This window comes from Plectrocnemia conspersa, unplaced genomic scaffold (genome assembly GCF_051122295.1).
Source record: "Plectrocnemia conspersa isolate PC_06_02 unplaced genomic scaffold, ASM5112229v1 ptg000001l, whole genome shotgun sequence".
Taxonomy (NCBI): Eukaryota; Metazoa; Arthropoda; class Insecta; order Trichoptera; family Polycentropodidae; genus Plectrocnemia; species Plectrocnemia conspersa.
This window is the reverse complement of record NW_028277165.1, coordinates 1-22,569: the sequence shown is the minus strand read 5'-3', so window position 1 is coordinate 22,569 and position 22,569 is coordinate 1. Positions and strand designations below refer to the sequence as shown.

Sequence of the window (22,569 nt, the reverse complement as noted above, 5' to 3'; positions counted from 1 at the left end):
AGAAGAAGATGAAAGACTCCGCCGAAGAGGCGGTAATCTACGTCAGTAAATAACAACTACTGATGCACAGCTGATATCACGACGTAATGCCTAACGGCGGTTTCCGAGACGTTCGCAGTGAGTAAGTGGGGGGTAGGTTTTAGTCAGTAAGAATCTGACACTATCCTCTGGCACCAAAACAGCCGGGGGATGTCTATGCAAGATTTCCTACCTCCGGAAAAAAAAAAAAAAAAAAAAAAAAAAAAAAAGGTTAGGTTAGGTTAGGTTAGGTTAGGTTAGGTTAGGTTAGGTTAGGTTGCTTGTGCTGATCTCCAAGGGCAAGGGAGCTGAACCCGGTCCATCCGCGTACCGCCCCCTGTGCATGCTGGACGGTTGTGGCAAAATATTAGAGAGATTGATCCTGCAGCGCCTCCACGCCACTCTAGAGGATCAAACGACCGGACTGTCGGAGAAGCAGCATGGCTTTCGCTCCGGCAGATCCACAATTAAAGCTATCGAGAGCGTCGTAGCAAGAGTAAGGAAGGCGTGGGAAGGCAGCGTTAAAGCTAGCAGCCACGCTGTACTTATAGCTCTCGACGTACGAAACGCCTTTAATTCGGCCAGATGGACACTAATTTTAAAAGCGCTGACAGAAAAGAAAGCTCCAGCGCCCCTAGTGAGACTCGTCGAGAGCTATTTCGCTGATAGGGTGCTGGAGTACGAAAGCGGGGCTAGTAAACGCCTCCGCCGAGTGACGGCAGGCGTTCCGCAGGGGTCGGTACTCGGACCTACACTCTGGAACGTTATGTACGACGAGCTGCTGCGAGTGGCCATGCCGGACGGCGTGGAACTCGTCGCCTTCGCGGACGACGTCGCGGTGATGGCCACCGCCAAGACGACCACGCAGCTGCAGACTGTCGCAGAAGAGGCGCTACATGCGATCCAGAGATGGATGGACCACGCCGGGCTCACGCTAGCGACTGAGAAGACCGAAGCAGTCTTCTTCACTAGGAAGCGGAAGCTACCGCCGCCCAAGATAGCTTGGAACGGCAACATAGTAGCTTTTAAAAGAGCAATACGCTACTTGGGCGTGCAAATCGACGACAAGCTGCGTTTTGCAGCCCACGCGGAAGCGACTGCGGCCAAAGCCGCCAGAGTCGCTGAAGATCTCGCCAGGCTGATGCCGAACGTGGGTGGACCCAAGCAGAGAAGAAGAAACCTGTATAATGAGGTGGTCCACTCAGTCCTTCTCTACGGCGCCCCGATATGGGCGCAAGCGACGAAAATAGAGAGGACTCGGCTCACACTGGCGAGAGTCCAACGCAGAAGCGCTCTGAGGGTAGCTTCCGCCTACAGGACAGTGTCCGAGGATGCCATCTTAGCCCTGTGCGGCATTCCACCGTTGGACCTACTCGCTTTAGAGAGGCAGTCGGTCTACTACGGACAAGAGAAAGCAGCCGCCAGAAAGGCGACATTCACGGAGTGGCAGCGAAGATGGAACGAGTCCACCAAAGGCAGGTGGACGCACAGACTAGTCGCCGACCTGTCCGCCTGGACGGGAAGGACACACGGCGGCGAGCTGTCGTTCCATCTTACGCAAGTAATGACCGGGCACGGCTGCTTCGGTCAGTATCTTAGAAGAATCGGCAAGACAGCAAGCGCCGCGTGCCTCCACTGCGACACCGCTGAAGACGACGACGCAGAGCACACCGTCTTCAAGTGCACAGCGTGGACGGCGAACAGAGCGGCGCTGGAAAGGGCCATAGGAAGAACTGCATCAGCAGACACTATGGTCCAATCCATGCTGGAAAATCGAATAAACTGGGAGGCATGGACGGATTATGCGTCCGACGTCATAAAAATAAAAGAAGAAGCTGAAAGAAAGCTCAAGATAGCGGCCCTGACGGGACAGAGTCTCTAAACTGGACGAGCTGAAGTGCAATATCGGAAGATAGTACCGGCCGTCCAGGAGAGGGCTGGGGAGAGGTTTTAGCCGGTAGGTCGCTGCTTGCAGCGGAATCCGGCACAATCACCAGCAATCTGGACGCTGGTGAAGTCTTTCGAAGATTTCCTCTCCTCACAACAAAAAAAAAAAAAAAAAAAAAAAAGGTTAGGTTAGGTTAGGTTAGGTTAGGTTAGGTTAGGTTAGGTTAGGTTAGGTTGAGTTGCGCATTGGCACTTGTACAGAGAGGACGTGCGGCCGGTTGCTCTAGCGAAAGGGGCGCAGGCCTAACAGGCGGGCGCATTCCTCGAAGATCTTGAGGATTGGAAGACCAGACATTGGGGACCAGTTCAGTTCAGCAAAAGGGGCGCAGGCCTAATTGCCGGGCGCATTCTTCAGTGATCTTGGAACCCTGAGGATTCGGAGATCAGCTGGACGGACCAGCTGTTGGAGATAACTTGTGATAGTGAAAGTGACACTAAAAGTGCTCCCGGGAAAGTCGGAAAACCTGGACTCGGACTTTTCCGGGTTTTTCCGTCATTTTTCCGAGGTTTTCCGACATTTGGAGGAAATCTAGAGTTTTCCGGATTTTCCGAAAAATTTTCCAAGTGAAACTACGGACACTAAAAAAACCATTTTATAATAGCGCTTTTCCGGGATTTTTCCGGGTAAGTTGCTGTTTTTTAAAGAATTTTCCGGGCTTTTTGGGATTGTGGGTTGCAGACCAAAAGCATTCCACCAAAATTTTCCGGATTTTCAAAGCTGAAAGAAAAAATTTTTCCGAATTTTCCGGACATTTTGTCAGCAAATCTTTGGAAGAAAATCCTGAATTTTCCTGGCATTTTCGCGGGACGACTAAGTTTAAAAAATAATATTACATAAACACACCATGTCGCCGGACGCGAACGACCGTGAAGCTCGGCTTAACAGAGCGGTGATGGACCTAGCGAGGTTCGCAAAAAGTCATCCCAATGTGCATAAACCCATAAAGGAGGGGATTATGGCACTTAGGATGATTCTTGCTGAACAACCTTCACAGGCCATGCAAGGAAGCAGCTGCAAAAAAGCAACCGCCACCGCAGCAACGCAGACGCTGCCTAGCAGCAAAAACATTGCTGCAACTTCAAGCAAAGAGTTAAAAATGCACTCTGAAGTTAATAATGTGGCCCAAGCCGCACTGCCTGAAGGGGAAAAAAAAGAGACCCTAGCCGGCCACAAAGCTTCTTCTAAAACTTTAGAAGATTGGAAGCTGGTCAGCAGAAAGAGAAATTCTAAAACTGACAGCAGGCGGTCAAAATTGAAGGCAAAAACGTCAACACGGCTCCAAGAAGAGGCAGCAGCAACGTCTGCAGCCCCAGGGGAAAAAAAAGCAGCGGGTAACAAACCGCGCAGAAAGAGAAGAGCCAAATTGGCAGAGACCACCCTTGTGCTCACCTGTGCCGGCGAAGCGCCAAAGTCCTACGCCAGCATCCTGCGTCAGGTCAGCGTAGCCACAAAAGGGACCACTCTCGACGTCCGCGCCACTAAGCGCACCCAGAAAGGCGAACTGCTGCTTCGCCTGGGAAAAAACGGCGAAGGATCTGACGTCCTTCAAACTGCATTAATAGAAGCGGCAGGACCTGGAGCTAAGGTGACCAGGCCCACAAGCACAGCCACCATGACGGTCATAATCCGCGATCTGGACGAAGGCGTCATCGCAGCAGACGTGATCGAATCACTAGCTGAGTCTCTTGGCGACTCAGAAAAAGAAAAGATTACGATTATCAGCTTAAAAGAGGCCTATTGCGGGACTCAAGTTTGCGTCGCCAAAGTGCCACACACCGCCAGGACCGACGCTCAGCTAAAAGAGGGGCGCATCAAGATCGGCCTAGTACGATGTCGCATCAGAATGCGCATCGACATGCTAAGGTGCTACCGATGCTCAGCATACGGCCACACTGCCACGCGGTGCAGGGCGCCCGACCGCTCGGGACTTTGCAGAAGCTGCTGGAAGACTGGACACAAAGCGAGCGAATGTAAAAGTGTACCAAGATGCATCGTCTGCACCAGCATAACTGACAACTTAGCCACAGCTCCGCACCGCTACGGAAGCGCTGACTGCCCTGCTTTTAGAGCGGAGCTAGCGCGCTGCAGAAAAGCCTCGAAATGTCAGTACGGTTTCTGCAAATAAACCTCAACAAATGCAGGGCTGCGCAAGACTTGCTGCAGCAAACTATAGTTGACGAGCGCACAGACGTCGCAATAATCTCTGAGCAGAACCACAACTTACCGCGGCGCTGGCATTCTGATAAAGGGTCAAATGCCGCTCTTCATCTGCCATCTAGCAGCCGCCTGCTTCTGACCAACGCTGCAAACGCCCTCAGCACCGTCGGCTGGACCTGGATAGAGCTGGGCGACTTACGCGTTTACAGCTGCTACTTTTCGCCGAACTCCCCTATGGAAGACTTTAACCGCAGCATCGCCGGCCTAGAAGAGAGCGTACGAACATCGACGCTTCCAGTCATCGTAGCAGGCGATTTTAATGCAAAATCCGTCGAATGGGGTGCAGCATATACCGACACAAGAGGAGCTCTTCTTTGCGACATGGCGTCAAACCTGCACCTGCACGTTGCCAACACGGGAGGAGAGTTTACCTTCGTTCGGGGCAGCACGGGGTCAGTAATCGACGTCACGTTCGTCGATGAAGCCCTAGCGGGAAGAATTCGAGGATGGCGGGTGCTAGATGTCCACTCGTACAGCGACCACCGCTACGTCAGCTTCGAGCTTGCCGACCGAAGCTACAGGCCACCGCCGCACACAGCGCGGGGCTGGTGCGTTCGAAAACTAGACCGCAAAGCCCTCGACAAATTGGTAGCTACTAGGAGCGAGACGGTCAAAGGCATCGCGCGATCGGACGCCTCAGCGCAAAAAGTAGTACGCTCGCTAAACAAGCTCATGCGCGACGCCTGCGACGCATCGATGCCCAAGCGCGGCTCAAATCTACACCGGAAACCGGCCTACTGGTGGACGGACGAGATCGCCGACCTGCGACGCGCCTGCACAGCGTCCCGCAGACGCGCCCACAGGCACCATTTCGCCGTGCCACAAGAACGCCAGGACTACAAGAACGCTAAAAACGCGCTGCGCCTAGCTATTAAGCAAAGCAAAGCGCGCAGCTGGGACGAACTCTGCAAGTCGGTCGACGAAGATCCTTGGGGGCTGCCGTACAGGATAGTACGCAATAAGCTCAGCGTCCGGAACGAAGACCACTACCTGAACAACCATGAAAACATGGAGGCGGTGGTCGACGGACTGTTCCCGCGGCACCCCACTACCGACCGAACTGCAACCTGCGACCCAGCAGCAGAGCTTCCAAGCGGAGTCCTGCCGTTCTCCAAAGAAGAGCTGCAGGGAGCGGCACAGCGAATCAACTCCGCAAGGGCGCCGGGACCCGACGGCGTCCCGAACGCCGTCCTGAAGCGCATCGCTGAGAAGGATCCCGAGCTGCTTCTCGCAGCCCTCAACTCGTGCCTCGCCGAAGGAATCTTCGACGCGTCTTGGAAGCGCCAAAGGCTGGTTCTAATACCAAAGGGCACCAAGGCGACACCCGGTCCCTCAGCATACCGTCCACTTAGCATGCTGGACGGCCTGGGCAAGATCTTAGAGAGGCTGATCCTGGAACGGCTCCAGACAGTACTGGAGGACACCGAAAAAGGGCTCTCGCCTCATCAGCACGGCTTCCGCCGAGGGCGCTCGACAACAGGCGCCATCGAACAGGTGATCGAAACCGTCCGCGAAGCCTGGCAGGGAAGCGTCAAGCGCAGCGCAAACGTCGTGTTGATCGCGCTCGACGTCCGAAACGCGTTCAACTCGGCTCGCTGGAGCTCCATCCTAGTAGCTCTGGCTAAAATCGGCACTCCAGCATACTTGATCCGAATGATCGAAAGTTACTTCTCGGACAGGGTGCTGCAGTACGAATGCATGGGCGAAAGCTTTCAGCGAGCGGTCACTGCAGGCGTTCCCCAGGGTTCGGTCTTAGGACCCGCTCTCTGGAACGTCATGTACGATGGACTGCTGAGAGCGCCCATGCCCGACGAAGCCAGAATGGTCGCCTTCGCGGACGACGTCGCCATTTTGATTACCGGAAAGTCTACGACGTCCATCAAAATTGCCGGCGAAGAGGCCCTGCGAAGCGTCAAGAGTTGGCTAGACGGCGCCGGACTGGAGCTTGCAGTCCAGAAAACAGAAGCTGTGCTTTTCACCAGGCGCAGGCAACTAGAGCCGCCCAAACTCGTCTTTGACGGCTTCGAGGTTCCTTTTAGCAGATCGTTGAGGTACCTCGGAGTTCACCTTGACGACAAGCTTCGATTTGCGGTACACGCAGACAAGGCGGCGACTAAGGCGGCGATCGTCGGTGAGGAACTCGCCAGATTGATGCCGAACATCGGAGGACCAAAATCAAAACGTCGACGCCTATACAACGAAGTGGTCCACTCCATCCTCCTCTACGGAGCCCCTGTATGGGCCGACTCCATGAGGGTGGAGAGAACTCGGCTCAAACTGGCTAGAGTTCAGAGAACCAGCGCATTAAGGGTCGCTTCGGCATATCGCACGGTCTCCGAAGCAGCCACTCTCACCGTCTCCGGCATACCGCCTATTGACCTCCTCGCGTTCGAAAGACAACGCATCTACAACGGGCAGTCGAAAGACGACGCCAAAAAAGTCACTTTCGAACGCTGGAGGGAACGTTGGAACGAGTCACCTAAGGGTCGCTGGACTCACCGGCTTATACCGGACCCGAAAGTCTGGAGTGAAAGAAAGCAAGGCGAACTGAGCTTCCACCTCACTCAGGTGCTAACCGGACACGGCTGCTTCGGCACCTATCTTAAGAGAATAGGCAAAGAAGCCACCGAAGAGTGTCACCACTGCGGAGACGCAAAAGATGATGCTGACCACACCCTATTTAAGTGCGCGGCATGGACGGAAGAACGAACCCGGCTAAAAGAAGCCCTCGGCGAAGACGTAAACAACGACAACCAAGTGTCAGCCGAGCAGATGGTCCCGTCTATGTTGCAGTCCAAGGAAAAGTGGACAGCGTGGACATCTTTTGCGACAACAGTAATGCAGGCAAAAGAGGACGACGAGCGACGCAGGCGACAAGCCCTGCAAAGTTCTCCACCTCTAGCCGAACCACCATAACAGCAGCGCGCGCGTGCGAACAGCGTTAGGAGCAGACGCCGACTGCTGAGCAGTTTACGACTAGCGAAGTGATCGACAGACGTTGCACCCACAACCGCACGCGCGCAGCATTAAAGGCAGCCGACGACAGTCGCACGGTTCGCGAAAGGCAAGCGATCGACTGTCATCGCAAGAAGCATCAGACGACTGCAGTCGCACAAAAGCGACCAATAGCCGTCAGGCAAGGAGAGACAGGGGGCTCGAGAAGTGATCGATTTATTTTGTCACTTCTCTAGCTACCCGAGACAAAATGAAGTGCGCTAGAAGTGCGCCGGGCCACGCTGCCTCTCGAAGCATTACAGACAAGTTAAGTACCGGGAGGCAGTAGGAGCGGAGGGGGGTTTTAGTGGGTAAAAATCCCACACTGTCACCTTTCTGTTGAAACAGTGGCGCCTTTTGAAGGTTTCCCCTCTCAAGAAAAAAAAAAAAAAAAAAAAAAAAAAAAAAAAAAAAAAAAAAAAAAAAAAAAAAAAAAGGTTAGGTTAGGTTAGGTTTCCACTCGCACAGCGACCACCGCTACGTCAGCTTCGAGCTTGCCGACCGAAGCCACAAGCCACCGCCGCACACAGCGCGGGGCTGGTGCGTTCGAAAACTAGACCGCGAGGCCCTTGACAAATTGGTAGCTACTAGGAGCGAGACGGTCAAAGGCATCGCGCGATCGGACGCCTCAGCGGAAAAAGTAGTACGCTCGCTAAACGAGCTCCTGCGCGACGCCTGCGACGCATCGATGCCCAAGCGCGGCTCAAATCTACACCGGAAACCGGCCTACTGGTGGACGGACGAGATCGCTGACCTGCGACGCGCCTGCACAGCGTCCCGCAGACGCGCCCACAGGCACCATTTCGCCGTGCCACAAGAACGCCAGGACTACAAGAACGCTAAAAACGCGCTGCGCCTAGCTATTAAGCAAAGCAAAGCGCGCAGCTGGGACGAACTCTGCAAGTCGGTCGACGAAAATCCTTGGGGGCTGCCGTACAGGATAGTACGCAATAAACTAAGCGTCCGGAACGAAGACCACTACCTGAACAACCATGAAACCATGGAGGCGGTGGTCGACGGACTGTTCCCGCGGCACCCCACTACCGACCGAACTGCAACCTGCGACCCAGCAGCAGAGCTTCCAAGCGGAGTCCTGCCGTTCTCCAAAGAAGAGCTGCAGGGAGCGGCACAGCGAATCAACTCCGCAAGGGCGCCGGGACCCGACGGCGTCCCGAACGCCGTCCTGAAGCGCATCGCTGAGAAGGATCCCGAGCTGCTTCTCGCAGCCCTCAACTCGTGCCTCGCCGAAGGAATCTTCGACGTGTCTTGGAAGCGCCAAAGGCTGGTTCTAATACCAAAGGGCACCAAGGCGACACCCGGTCCCTCAGCATACCGTCCACTTTGCATGCTGGACGGCCTGGGCAAGATCTTAGAGAGGCTGATCCTGGAACGGCTCCAGACAGTACTGGAGGACACCGAAAAAGGGCTCTCGCCTCATCAGCACGGCTTCCGCCGAGGGCGCTCGACAATAGGCGCCATCGAACAGGTGATCGAAACCGTCCGCGAAGCCTGGCAGGGAAGCGTCAAGCGCAGCGCAAACGTCGTGTTGATCGCGCTCGACGTCCGAAACGCGTTCAACTCGGCCCGCTGGAGCTCCATCCTAGTAGCTCTGGCTAAAATCGGCACTCCAGCATACTTGATCCGAATGATCGAAAGTTACTTCTCGGACAGGGTGCTGCAGTACGAATGCATGGGCGAAAGCTTTCAGCGAGCGGTCACTGCAGGCGTTCCCCAGGGTTCGGTCTTAGGACCCGCTCTCTGGAACGTCATGTACGATGGACTGCTGAGAGCGCCCATGCCCGACGAAGCCAGAATGGTCGCCTTCGCGGACGACGTCGCCATTTTGATTACCGGAAAGTCTACGACGTCCATCAAAATTGCCGGCGAAGAGGCCCTGCGAAGCGTCAAGAGTTGGCTAGACGGCGCCGGACTGGAGCTCGCAGTCCAGAAAACAGAAGCTGTGCTTTTCACCAGGCGCAGGCAACTAGAGCCGCCCAAACTCGTCTTTGACGGCTTCGAGGTTCCTTTTAGCAGATCGTTGAGGTACCTCGGAGTTCACCTTGACGACAAGCTTCGGTTTGCGGTACACGCAGACAAGGCGGCGACTAAGGCGGCGATCGTCGGTGAGGAACTCGCCAGATTGATGCCGAACATCGGAGGACCAAAATCAAAACGTCGACGCCTATACAACGAAGTGGTCCACTCCATCCTCCTCTACGGAGCCCCTGTATGGGCCGACTCCATGAGGGTGGAGAGAACTCGGCTCAAACTGGCTAGAGTTCAGAGAACCAGCGCATTAAGGGTCGCTTCGGCCTATCGCACGGTCTCCGAAGCAGCCACTCTCACCGTCTCCGGCATACCGCCTATTGACCTCCTCGCGTTCGAAAGACAACGCATCTACAACGGGCAGTCGAAAGACGACGCCAGAAAAGTCACTTTCGAACGCTGGAGGGAACGTTGGAACGAGTCACCTAAGGGTCGCTGGACTCACCGGCTTATACCGGACCCGAAAGTCTGGAGTGAAAGAGGGCAAGGCGAACTGAGCTTCCACCTCACTCAGGTGCTAACCGGACACGGCTGCTTCGGCACCTATCTTAAGAGAATAGGCAAAGAAGCCACCGAAGAGTGTCACCACTGCGGAGACGCAAAAGATGATGCTGACCACACCCTATTTAAGTGCGCGGCATGGACGGAAGAACGAACCCGGCTAAAAGAAGCCCTCGGCGAAGACGTAAACAACGACAACCAAGTGTCAGCCGAGCAGATGGTCCCGTCTATGTTGCAGTCCAAGGAAAAGTGGACAGCGTGGACATCTTTTGCGACAACAGTAATGCAGGCAAAAGAGGACGACGAGCGACACAGGCGACAAGCCCTGCAAAGTTCTCCACCTCTAGCCGAACCACCATAACAGCAGCGCGCGCGTGCGAACAGCGTTAGGAGCAGACGCCGACTGCCGAGCAGTATACGACTAGCGAAGTGATCGACAGACGTCGCACCCACAACCGCACGCGCGCAGCACTAAAGGCAGCCGACGACAGTCGCACGGTTCGCAAAAGGCAAGCGATCGACTGTCATCGCAAGAAGCATCAGACGACTGCAGTCGCACAAAAGCGACCAATAGCCGTCAGGCAAGGAGAGACAGGGGGCTCGAGAAGTGATCGATTTATTTTGTCACTTCTCTAGCTACCCGAGACAAAATGAAGTGCGCTAGAAGTGCGCCGGGCCACGCTGCCTCTCGAAGCATTACAGACAAGTTAAGTACCGGGAGGCAGTAGGAGCGGAGGGGGGTTTTAGTGGGTAAAAATCCCACACTGTCACCTTTCTGTTGAAACAGTGGCGCCTTTTGAAGGTTTCCCCTCTCAAGGAAAAAAAAAAAAAAAAAAAAAAGGTTAGGTTAGGTTGGGGTTTGAAGGCTGATACTAGGCATTGGTGAAACGCGGCGTGCTGGACGCCGTGTTTCTATAAAAAGCCAATACGCCTCTGCGAATCACAGCAGCTCTGTCAGCAAGGCCGATTGTCAGGCGTCCTCGTCGCGGACCCCGGTAATGCAGTCACTGTTAACAACTGTGACTGTAGCTAACTGACGAAGGCCGAATGGCGAGCATCCTGCGCCATAAAACAGGACACCAGATAAGGGACGGAAAACCCTGACAGAAAACCAAGTCCCAATCCAAGGTGAGAAGCAGCGTGCCGAGGGATGCATGGCCACGGGGACTCTAAGCAGCGTGGTCGCAGACGATCTCTCGGGAGGACCAGCCGAATCTCCCGAGTAAGAAGGCTTATCCGGCCAAGCGGGGCTCTGGTCGGATGGACCATGTTCCCTAGCTAATCGTGGGATCAACTTATGGAGCAACTAACAAATAAAAACTTGACGTTAAAAAAAGCACTGGAGGACCTCGAAAAAGAAATTTTCGAGGTCGAAGAATTCACAAAGGCGCACGCAAACGCGCACAAACCGATCAAGGAAGGCATTAAAGCCATAAGGCTCGCCTTCCTTAAAACAGTGAAGGCAATTGACGGGATAAATGTCTCACCGAAGATTTCGGTAGGACACGCATCAACCCAAACCGTCGAAGCAACAAAGGAGATTGCAAAAGCAGCGCCCACTCCACGCCAAAAAGAAGAGGTACCGAAGAGGACGGCGCCCATCTCTAAAGGAGTAAACGGAGTAACCGCCAGACCGCAGGAAGGCTGGACTACAGTCGGGGCGGCAGGAAAAAAGAAGAAAAAGACGAAACCCGATTCTCAAACGAAAGAAAAAGAGGTGACGAAGGGGGACGACAAAGTCTCCACCGCACGTATCCGCAAAGCACCGGAGCCTGGGCCTACGATAAAGCCTAAAAATAGGCACCCCAAGGCAGGAAGAGTGCCCGCCGACACCATCATATTAAAAAAAGCTGATGGTGAAGGAGCTGCGTCCTACGCAGAAATTTTGCGTAGCGTCCACGCTTCGACAAAAAATAAAAAATTGGACGTCAAAGCCGTGCGAAAGACGCAGCGCGGAGAATTAATCTTCCGAATGGGAAGAAAAGCTGACGGGGCCGAAGCAGACGCTCTGCAGGCAATTATTACAGAGGCGGCCGGACCACTTGCCAAGATCCATCGAGTGGTGCAAAGCCGGGATGTCGAGATTCGAGATCTCGACGAGGGAGTGACCCCAGAAGAGGTCATCGAAGCCCTAAAGGAGAACAAAATCTCGACATCCAGCGCCAAACTAAGACCGGCGCACAGCGGCACCCAAGCGTGCATGATAAAACTGCCGTGCACGCCAGAGACCGACGCCCTGCTGAGAAACGGGCGCATCAAGATCGGTCTCGTGAGGTGCCGCATCAGAGAAAGCGTCAAAGTTAGACGTTGCTACCGGTGCATGGGCTACGGGCACTTTGCAGCAAAATGCAAAGCGCCCGACCGCAGCAAATTGTGTCTACGATGCGGGCAGGATGGCCACAAAATTGCCAACTGTACCAACGCACCAAAATGCCCGCTCTGCACCGACAGCGACAACGGCGGACAGCGACGTCAACAAACCCCAGCAGCGCACACAAGCGGCAGTAGGCGGTGCCCTAAATTTAGGGCGGAACGGGAAAGGTGTCTGAAGAACGCGACAAAATGATTCGCGTTCTTCAGATAAACCTGAACCACAGCCAGGCGGCTCAAGACCTGCTGCATCAGACGGCCAGCGAGCTGCGCGTAGATCTAGTCATCGTGTCGGAGCAACACAGAAACTCAGCAAGCCGATGGTACTCCGACACGGGCTCTAAAGCGGCGATCTACTTGCCAACGAGCCATCTACGTGTAGCAAACGCTCCGGAAGTCGGCGGAGACGGATACGTCTGGGTGGAGGCGGGAGGCTATAGAATATATAGCTGTTATTTCTCTCCCAACTCCACAATCGACGAGTTCGCCGACAGCCTGAGCGAGCTGGCCGAAAGTGTAAGAACGTCGACACTGCCCGTCATACTGGCCGGCGACTTCAACGCCAAGGCGCCGGAATGGGGAGCTGCGGTGACAGACAGTAGAGGAAGCTTGCTTTCGGAGATGGCGGCGCAAATGCGCCTACTAGCAGCAAACGTCGGCAACCACTACACGTTCGTCCGCGGAAATACCGGGTCAATCGTCGACGTGACGTTCGTCGACGAAGCTATCGCGAGTGGAATAAGGAACTGGAAAGTTCTCGACGTCTACTCGCATAGCGACCACCGGTACGTGAGCTTCGAGCTAACAACGAGCGCGAGAGCACCGCTTCGAAGAACTACCGAAGGATGGTGCGCGCGAAAGCTCGAAGTGACCGCCGTGGACGAAACGGTTGCAAGGAAGCGCGCAGCAGTCGTTGAATCCGCAAAAAGCGGCACCGGAGCGGAGGACGTCGTCCGCTCACTCAACGACGTGCTGCGAGAAAGCTGCGAGGCGTCAATGCCGAGGCGGAGCCGGGGGGCACGTCGGAAGCCGGTCTACTGGTGGAACGACACCGTAGCCGACCTGAGACGAGAGTGCCTATCCCGCCGCCGGGCAGCGCAAAGAAGACCGACTGTAGAAAACGGTCAAGCTTACCAAGAGGCTAGAAAAGCGCTCAAAGTAGCCATCAAAGAGAGCAAAGCGCGATGCTGGGAAGAGCTCTGCAAGTCGGTCGACGACGACCCGTGGGGAAGACCGTACAAAATGGTACGAAAGAAGCTGGCGGTTGGTAACGAGGACCCATTCCTGAACAACGTTGCCAACCTCGAAACGGTAATTGCCAGCCTTTTCCCGCGGCACGTCAAGACCGACTGGAACATTCCAAACAACAGCATCGCCCCCGCAGAAGAGTTTCTTCCGTTCTCTAAGGAAGAGCTGCTGGCAGCCTCAAACCGGCTCAAACCAGCAAAGGCACCGGGACCGGACTGCGTTCCAAACGCAGTCATCAAACGCGTAGCCGAGAAAGATCCCGAGTTGCTGCTAGCAGCTTTGAACGCCTGCCTTGCCCAAGGGACATTTGCCGCCCCGTGGAAACGGCAAAAGCTAGTCCTGATACCTAAGGGCAAAGCAGGGCCGCCCGGCCCGTCGGCCTACAGACCTCTGTGTATGCTAGACGGAGTCGGAAAGCTACTGGAGAGGATGCTACTACAGCGCCTCCAGTACGCCTTGGAGAACGAAGAAAGCGGGCTGTCACCGCAGCAATTTGGATTTCGCCCCGGACGCTCCACCGTAGACGCCATCAGCCAAGTCGTGCAGACGGTGAGGCTGGCATGGCAGGGGAGCGTCAAGAGGAGCGAGCACGTCGTGTTGATCGCGTTGGACGTTCGCAACGCGTTCAACACGGCGAACTGGAGCACGACTCTCACCGCACTCGCCAACATCGGAGTTCCAGTATACCTGCTGAAAATGGCAAAAAGCTATTTCAGCGGCAGGATACTGGAGTACGAGTGCATGGGCAAGAAATTCCAGCAGGAGGTCACAGCTGGCGTTCCTCAAGGGTCGGTCCTCGGACCGGCACTTTGGAACGCTATGTACGACGGACTGCTGCGACTGCCCATGCCCGAAGGCGCGAGCATCGTAGCGTTCGCGGACGACGCGGCCGTACTCGTGAAGGGGAAAACCGCGACGAATCTGCGACTCGTTGCCGAAACTGCACTAATTCACGTGAAGAGCTGGCTGGACGGAGCAGGACTAGAGCTCGCCGTCCAGAAGACGGAAGCCATGCTCTTCACGCGTCGCAGAAAGCTGTCGCCGCCTTCGATCGCCATAGACGGCTTCGAGGTGCCCTACAAGCGGTCACTGCGATACCTCGGAGTCTGGCTCGACGACAAGCTGCGCTTCGCGAAACACGCGGAGATGGCAGCTGCGAAGGCGGCGAGAACGGCGAACGAACTCGCCAGGCTGATGCCGAACGTCGGTGGACCGAAATACAAGAGAAGAAAACTTTACAACGAAGTGGTCCACTCTATCCTACTCTATGGGGCCCCAGTGTGGGCGGACGCCATGAGAGTGGATAGGACGAGGCTCAGTCTGGCTAGAGTTCAACGAAGGAGTGCGCTGAGAGTCGCCTCGGCTTACAGGACAGTCTCGGAAGACGCCATCCTGGCCTTATCCGCAATTCCGCCCGTCGACCTGCTAGCCAAGGAGAGGCAGGCGATTTATAAAGGACGAGCGACGAAGGAACGGGCCAGGGAGCTGACCATGCAGGAGTGGCAAAGTCGGTGGGACGCCTCCGTTAAGGGAAGATGGACGCATAGGCTCATCGGGGATCTGAAGGCTTGGAGCCAGAGGAAACACGGTGAGCTAAGCTACCATCTTTCCCAGGCGATCACCGGACACGGGTGCTTCGGTGCCTACCTCAACAAAATAGGCAAAGAGGCAACCCGTGGGTGCCATCACTGCGAAAGTGACACCGACGACGCAGAACACACTTTGTTCGGCTGCTCAGCATGGGAAGAGCAAAGGACACAATTAAGAGCTGCGATCGGGGTTGAGGAACCCCTGACTCCCGAAAGCATGACGCCCTCCATGCTGAGCTGCCAGTCTGCATGGTCAGCTTGGGTTATATTCGCAACTGATGTCTTGAAAACTAAAGAAAGTGAAGAGAGACTCCGCCGACAAGGCGGTCGTTAGTAAACAAAAAACTAACAAGACAACTGACATCGCGAAGTAATGCCTAACGGCGGTTTCCGGGACGTCCGTGGTGAGTAGGTGGGGGTAGGTTTTAGTCAGTAAGAATCTGACACTATCCTCCGGCGTTGCCGGGGGATGTCTTATGCAAGATTTCCTACCTCCGGAAAAAAAAAAAAAAAAAAAAAAAAAAAAAAAAAAAAAAAAAAAAAAAAAAAGGTTAGGTTAGGTTAGGTTAGGTTAGGTTAGGTTAGGTTAGGTTAGGTTAGGTTAGGTTGGGTTAGGTTAGGTTAGGTTAGGTTAGGTTAGGTTAGGTTAGGTTAGGTTAGGTTAGGTTAGGTTAGGTTAGGTTAGGTTAGGTTAGGTTAGGTTAGTCGTGCGCCGCACCCCGAACGGAGCGGATCGTTTTGCGCGAGCTCCGCCGCTCGCCGCCGGCTCAAGGAGTAAACATTCGCCTACCGAGGCGAATGTAGTATCAGTGTGTGCGCGTTCTCCAGCCCTCTCCGATAAGCCATTAAGAGCTTCGGTAGGACGACGGAGAGCGCAGATAATCGAGAAAGATCGATGTTTCTATGATTTTTCAAACGTCGATCTCGAGTGCGAAATTAACATCAAATGTGCGGGGGGTTTCCCTGACCCCAAAACAAAGTTTTCAGTACCAAAAAGTGACCCAGTGCGACGCAAGGGAACATTTTGTGAAGTGCGCGTCCCGGCGGCCATTTTGTTTGCCACGCCCGGCCGCTCAGCTGATCGCCACGTGGCGCGGCAGATCGCAGCGCCACACACACATCAACGGCGTGACTGCGCAACTAAGCTCTGGCGGACAACCCTAAATAATAACATATTTACACCGATATTAACACTTTTAAAAAAAATAAAAATTCAAATTATAAAAACTTAAACTTAACAACTAAATTACTTCTAAAATAAAAATAATTTTTATAAATCAAACTTAAAAAATTAAATACTTCAACAAATAACATTCCAGTAAATAATAATACAAACTGCAAAAAATTAAAACTGAACAACTAAACTACTTCTATACAACTTAATTAACTTATAAATTTAACTATAAACTACCACCTTGTGCGCGCTCTCGAGACCTCTCCGATAAGCCCTCAAGAGCTTTGCTAGGACGACGGAGAGAGCAGAAAATCGAAAAAGATCGATGTATTTACGATTTTTCAAACGTCGATTCTGGAGGCGCAAGTGACATCAAAATTCGCGGAGGGTTGCCTTTAACACAAAACAAAGTAATCATCCCTAAAAAGTGACCCAGTGCGACGCAAGGGAACATTTAGTGAAGTGCGCGTCCCGGCGGCCATCTTGTTTGCCACGCCCGGCCGCTTCGCTGATCTCCACGCGGCGCGGCAGATCGCAGCGCCACACACACATCAACGGCGTGACTGCGCAACTAAGCTCTGGCTGACAACCCTAAATAAAAACATATTTACACCGATATTAACACTTTTGGGAAAAAAAAAAATAAAAATTCAAACTATAAAAACTTAAACTTAACAACTAAATTACTTCTAAAATAAAAATAATTTTTATAAAATCAAACTTAAAAAAAATTAAATACTTCAACAAATAACATTCCAGTAAATAATAATTCAAACTGCAAAATTAAAACTGAACAATTTGACTCTACATTCTAACCTCAATAACTTGCAAATATAATTACCTATACAAATAAACTAACCATGTCACCGGAAGCAACCGACCGCGAAGCCCGCATCACTAAGGAAGTAATGGACCTTGCGAGGTTTATCGTTAGCCACCCGAACGTCCACAAACCCATAAAGGAGGGCATAATGATGCTAAGGCTGATCCTGGCAGAAAACACGGTCAAAGCTAAGCCCGATACCTGCACCAAACCAGCCACGGCCGCACCAGCAGCGCAGACTTCCTTACGCAGCCACAAACCTCCAGCACCCGACCAATTGGAGCCAAAAAGCCTGCAAACAACAAATCCTCAAACTCCGGTACCAAAACAGCCACGGGAGAGAACCAAGACGCCTTCCAGGCCCGATGCAACCTCTAACGCCGCTAAAAAGCCGCCTCCAAAGATCACAAGGTGGCCGGCCGCAGAAAACTAGCAAAGGCCACCAAGGAGAACAAAAAAGCGGCGCAGAACCCTACACCTCCAGCCGCCACCACAAACAAGAAAACCGCGCCTAGGCCACGCAGAGGAGCCCCAACGACCGAGACGCTCGTGCTTACCTGCAGCGGAGAAGCCCCAAAATCGTACGCGAGCATACTCCGCCAGGTAAGCGTCGCCATGAAGGGCACCGGTGTCGACGTTCGCACCAACAAGCGCACCCAGAAGGGGGAGCTGGTCCTTCGACTAGGAAGAGGCGGCGAAGGAGCCGACGCTCTAAAAGCCGCTCTTATGGAGGCGGCAGGACCGGGAGCGACAGTTGTCAGGCCAACCAGAGCAGCAGATACAACAACAATCACCCTGAGGGATCTCGACTACAACGCGTCCGTCGGCGACATCACGGAGGCACTAGCGGAGTCCCTCAGCGAGGGAGTCGGCAACATCATAATCTTGGCACAGAGAGATGCCTACTGCGACACACAAGTGTGCGTCGCAAAAGTGCCCCACACTGCCAAACTAGACACCTTGCTGAGGAACGGGCGAATAAGGATCGGACTAAAGCGATGCCGCATTAGGATCCGCGCCGACCCGCTCAGATGCTACCGATGCGCCGCCTACGGCCACGTCGCCTCGCGATGCAAGGCGCCTGACCGATCCGGACTCTGCAGAAGCTGCGCGCAGCCCGGGCACAAAGCCGCCGACTGCAAATGCGAAGTAAGGTGCATCGTCTGCGACAACCACAGCCGCAACGCAGCCGCCGCCGCGCATCGCTATGGCAGCGCCCAATGCCCCGCTTTCAGAGCTGAGCTCGAGCGCTGTCAAAAAGCTGCGAAGCACCATGCAGACGAACAGCTCCAGACCTGCGCAACTCAGCCACAGCAGCCCACTACTGACAGAGAGCCGACAAGCAGTCTCGACTCAGCCAGAACAGGAGGATCCCGAGGCGACATGTTGCCTATAAACTGAAAGAGCTACTACCGCAAGGAAAACTGCATCGCGTCACACGTACGCGGGGCAGTGAGAGATAGGGAGGTCGAAAGATGATAAATCACCTCTCGAACTACCCAAGAAAGAAGACCATCAGCGACGTCAAAGCGCTAAAAAGAAGAGCGTCAACCGCCAGGATAACTGCGTCGCGTTAAATAAACGCGACGCAGCGAGAGACAGGGAGGCTAAGAGGTAAATATTTTTGCCTTTGTCCTGTTCTGGATTCAGCCAGAACAGGAGGATCCCGAGGCGACATGTTGCCTATAAACTGAAAGAGCTACTACCGCAAGGAAAACTGCATCGCGTCACACGCACGCGGGGCAGTGAGAGATAGGGAGGTCGAAAGATGATAAATCACCTCTCAAACTACCCAAGAAAGAAGACCATCAGCGACGTCAAAGCGCTAAAAAGAAGAGCGTCAACCGCCAGGATAACTGCGTCGCGTTAAATAAACGCGACGCAGCGAGAGACAGGGAGGTTAAGAGGTAAATATTTTTGCCTTTTGTCCTACCCGAGACAACGGAAGAGCGCAAGAAGTGCGCCGGGCCACGCTGCCTCTCGAAGCATTACAGTCAAGTTAAGTACCGAGAGGCAGTAGGAGCGGAGGGGGGTTTTAGTGGGTAAGAATCCCACACTGCCACTGTATCTGTAGACACGGTGGCGCCTTTTGAAGGTTTCCCCCCCTCACAGAAAAAAAAAAAAAAAAAAAAAAAAAGGTTAGGTTAGGTTAGGTTAGGTTAGGTTAGGTTAGGTTAGGTTAGGTTAGGTTAGGTTAGGTTAGGTTAGGTTAGGTTAGGTTAGGTTAGGTTAGGTTAGGTTAGGTTAGGTTAGGTTAGGTTAGGTTAGGTTAGGTTAGGTTAGGTTAGGTTAGGTTAGGTTAGGTTAGGTTAGGTTAGGTTAGGTTAGGTTAGGTTAGGTTAGGTTAGGTTAGGTTAGGTTAGGTTAGGTTAGGTTAGGTTAGGTTAGGTTAGGTTAGGTTAGGTTAGGTTAGGTTAGGTTAGGTTAGGTTAGGTTAGGTTAGGTTAGGTTAGGTTAGGTTAGGTTAGGTTAGGTTAGGTTAGGTTAGGTTAGGTTAGGTTAGGTTAGGTTAGGTTAGGTTAGGTTAGGTTAGGTTAGGTTAGGTTAGGTTAGGTTAGGTTAGGTTAGGTTAGGTTAGGTTAGGTTAGGTTAGGTTAGGTTAGGTTAGGTTAGGTTAGGTTAGGTTAGGTTAGGTTAGGTTAGGTTAGGTTAGGTTAGGTTAGGTTAGGTTAGGTTAGGTTAGGTTAGGTTAGGTTAGGTTAGGTTAGGTTAGGTTAGGTTAGGTTAGGTTAGGTTAGGTTAGGTTAGGTTAGGTTAGGTTAGGTTAGGTTAGGTTAGGTTAGGTTAGGTTAGGTTAGGTTAGGTTAGGTTAGGTTAGGTTAGGTTAGGTTAGGTTAGGTTAGGTTAGGTTAGGTTAGGTTAGGTTAGGTTAGGTTAGGTTAGGTTAGGTTAGGTTAGGTTAGGTTAGGTTAGGTTAGGTTAGGTTAGGTTAGGTTAGGTTAGGTTAGGTTAGGTTAGGTTAGGTTAGGTTAGGTTAGGTTAGGTTAGGTTAGGTTAGGTTAGGTTAGGTTAGGTTAGGTTAGGTTAGGTTAGGTTAGGTTAGGTTAGGTTAGGTTAGGTTAGGTTAGGTTAGGTTAGGTTAGGTTAGGTTAGGTTAGGTTAGGTTAGGTTAGGTTAGGTTAGTCGCGCACTGGCACTCATACAGAGAGGACGTGCGGCCGGTGCTCACGGCGAAAGGGGCGCAGGCCCAACAGGCGGGCGCATTCCCCAGCAATCTTGAAGATTGGAAGACCAGCTGGACAGACCAGCTGCTGGAGAAAGTGACAACTTTTACAGTGATAGTGAGACACTGAAAGTGCTCCCGGGAAAGCCGGAAAACCTGGACTCGGAATTTTCCGGGTTTTCACCCCATTTTTCCGAGCTTTTCCGACATTTGGAGGAATTTAGGAATTTTCCGGATTTTCCGAATTTTCCGAAAGTTTTTCCGGTACCAGCAACTGACACACAAAAACCGAGTTCTTAAAGGCACTTTTCCGGGATTTTTCCTGGTAAGTAATCAATTTTTCCAGAATTTTCCGGGCTTTTTGGGTTAATGAATTGCACACCGACAGCATTCCAATAAAATTTTCCGGAATTTCTAAAGTTAGAAGGAAAATTTTCCGAATTTTCCAAACTTCCTCGTGTGTCAAACTTTGCAAAGGAGAAAAAATTTTGTTATTTTATTTTCTTTTCAAAGACTTTCAGGGACTTGTACAATTAGTTACTAAGGGTTAGTTTAGATTTTTTTTTTTTGTTTCTTGTTTTTTTTTTTATTTTGGAAAAAAAAAAATATGGAGTTACAGTGGGAGCGAATAAAGGCTGCCATCGAGCATTTAGAAGGGTTTATCAAGGGGCACAGAAATGTGCACTCCCCGATAAAAGAAGGAGTGTTAGAGATAAGGCGGGCTTTTAACGCCATAAAAGAGGCCACTAGGCAAACCGCAAGGACCGCTTTGACGCCGGCTCTTGCATCGGAGACTTGTTCTGTCGCAGTACCTGTGATGACAGCTGCGCCTTCGCAGGCGCCTAAACCTGTGACTACACCGGTACCAGCACAGGCGGACTGGCAGCTTGCAAAGCCGCCTAAAAAAAACGAAAAAAGGAGGGCGCCAAAGGACACAGCGAGTGTCGTACAGGCGCAGGCACAGGCGAAGAAAAACGCTCTGTCGAAAAGCGCTCCCGCGAAGGTCACCTCGAACACGACAAAAAGGGACGCCAAAACGCGAGCCCCACACGGCCCGCGAAACGAGGCCATCGTGATTGCGACTGGCAAAATCACGTACGCGGAAGTGATCCGCGCAATCAGAAAATCGGTAGTGCTTCCAGAGCAAGCAGAAGTAAAAAAAATCCGAAAAACACGAAGTGGAGAAGTGCTTCTAGAATTGAAGCGCGGATCACAAAACGCGACGGAGCTTCTCGCAGCGATTGCCTCCGAAATGGGCGAGGAAAACCCCGCCAAAATTCTCACTCCCCAAACGAGAGTGATTTTGCGGGATCTCGACGGCGGCACAGACATAGAGGAGGTCAAAGAGGCGATAGCTGCAGCTCAACCAGAGCTGAAGGACCTCAAAGTTCTTTCGCTGCGACCCTCCTACGGCGGAACACAGACAGCAGTGGTCTTACTGCCCACAGAGCATGCTGTGAAACTTTTAAAAATTGGAAAAGTCCGCGTCGGCTGGATCAACAGCCGCGTGCGGGAAGCCCCACGGCAACCGGAACGCTGCTACAGGTGCCGCGAAACAGGCCACATCGCAGCGAAATGCACATCCCCCAGAGACAGGAGCAAAGAGTGCTTTCGCTGCGGTCTAGAGGGCCACAAGGCAGCGACGTGTTCCGGCAAGAAGGTCGCCGCGATGGAAACGAGCGCATCAACGTCCTGCAAATAAACCTTAACGGGTGCAGGACGGCCCAAGACTTGATGATGCACACTTCCATCGAAAAAGGCGCGGACTTAGTGCTCATATCAGAGCAACACCACCATTCTTCGCACCGTTGGTACGGAGGATCTGGCTCCAAGTGCGCCATTTATGTGCCGTCGTCGAGACTTAGGGAGAGCGGCGTCGGAGCGGCAGACGGTGAGGGCTTCGTATGGGTCGAGGCCGGGGGGATACGGTTTTACAGCTGTTATTACTCCCCGAACTCGCCCATCGAGGCTTTCATCGGCGACATGGCCCGGCTAGCAGAGGACGTCAGGACTTCGACACTGCCCGTCGTCGTCGCCGGGGACTTTAACGCCAAGGCACCGGAGTGGGGATCATCCACGACGGACCGCCGAGGAGTTGTGCTCTCGGAGACGGCGTCGCAGCTTCACCTGCACGCGGCTAATCGAGGAAGCGCCTTCACATTTCGTCGTGGAGATAGCGGTTCCATATTAGACGTATCATTCACAAGCGAGTCGATCGCAAATCGAATTGTGAAATGGGAAGTTCTGGAAAATACATACTCGGGCAGCGACCACTTATACATAGAGTTTCAGCTTGCCGATCGAGCAGAAAGAAGCAGACTTCCCACAAGCACCGGTTGGGCGGTCAGCAAGCTGGACAGCGATAAGCTGGACAGGGCGGTGGCCGCCGAGAGAAGCAAAGTGATCGACTTGGCACGCAGAGGAGCACCAGCCGAGATCACCGTGAAGGCGCTCAACGACCTCCTTAGCCGCGGCTGC

The 22,569-nt window shown here is 53.1% G+C and overlaps 1 protein-coding gene across 1 annotated transcript; it reads left to right on the top strand.

Moving 5' to 3' along the window:
• Positions 1-21,828: 21,828 nt before the first annotated feature.
• LOC148238261 (uncharacterized) lies at positions 21,829-22,533 on the top strand (the record flags this gene model as incomplete). The annotated part of the gene is made up of 1 exon (XM_088197708.1): positions 21,829-22,533. A coding segment is annotated over exon 1 (705 nt), but the record flags the coding sequence as incomplete, so codon positions are not given.
• Between the last annotated feature and the right edge of the window lie 36 nt (positions 22,534-22,569).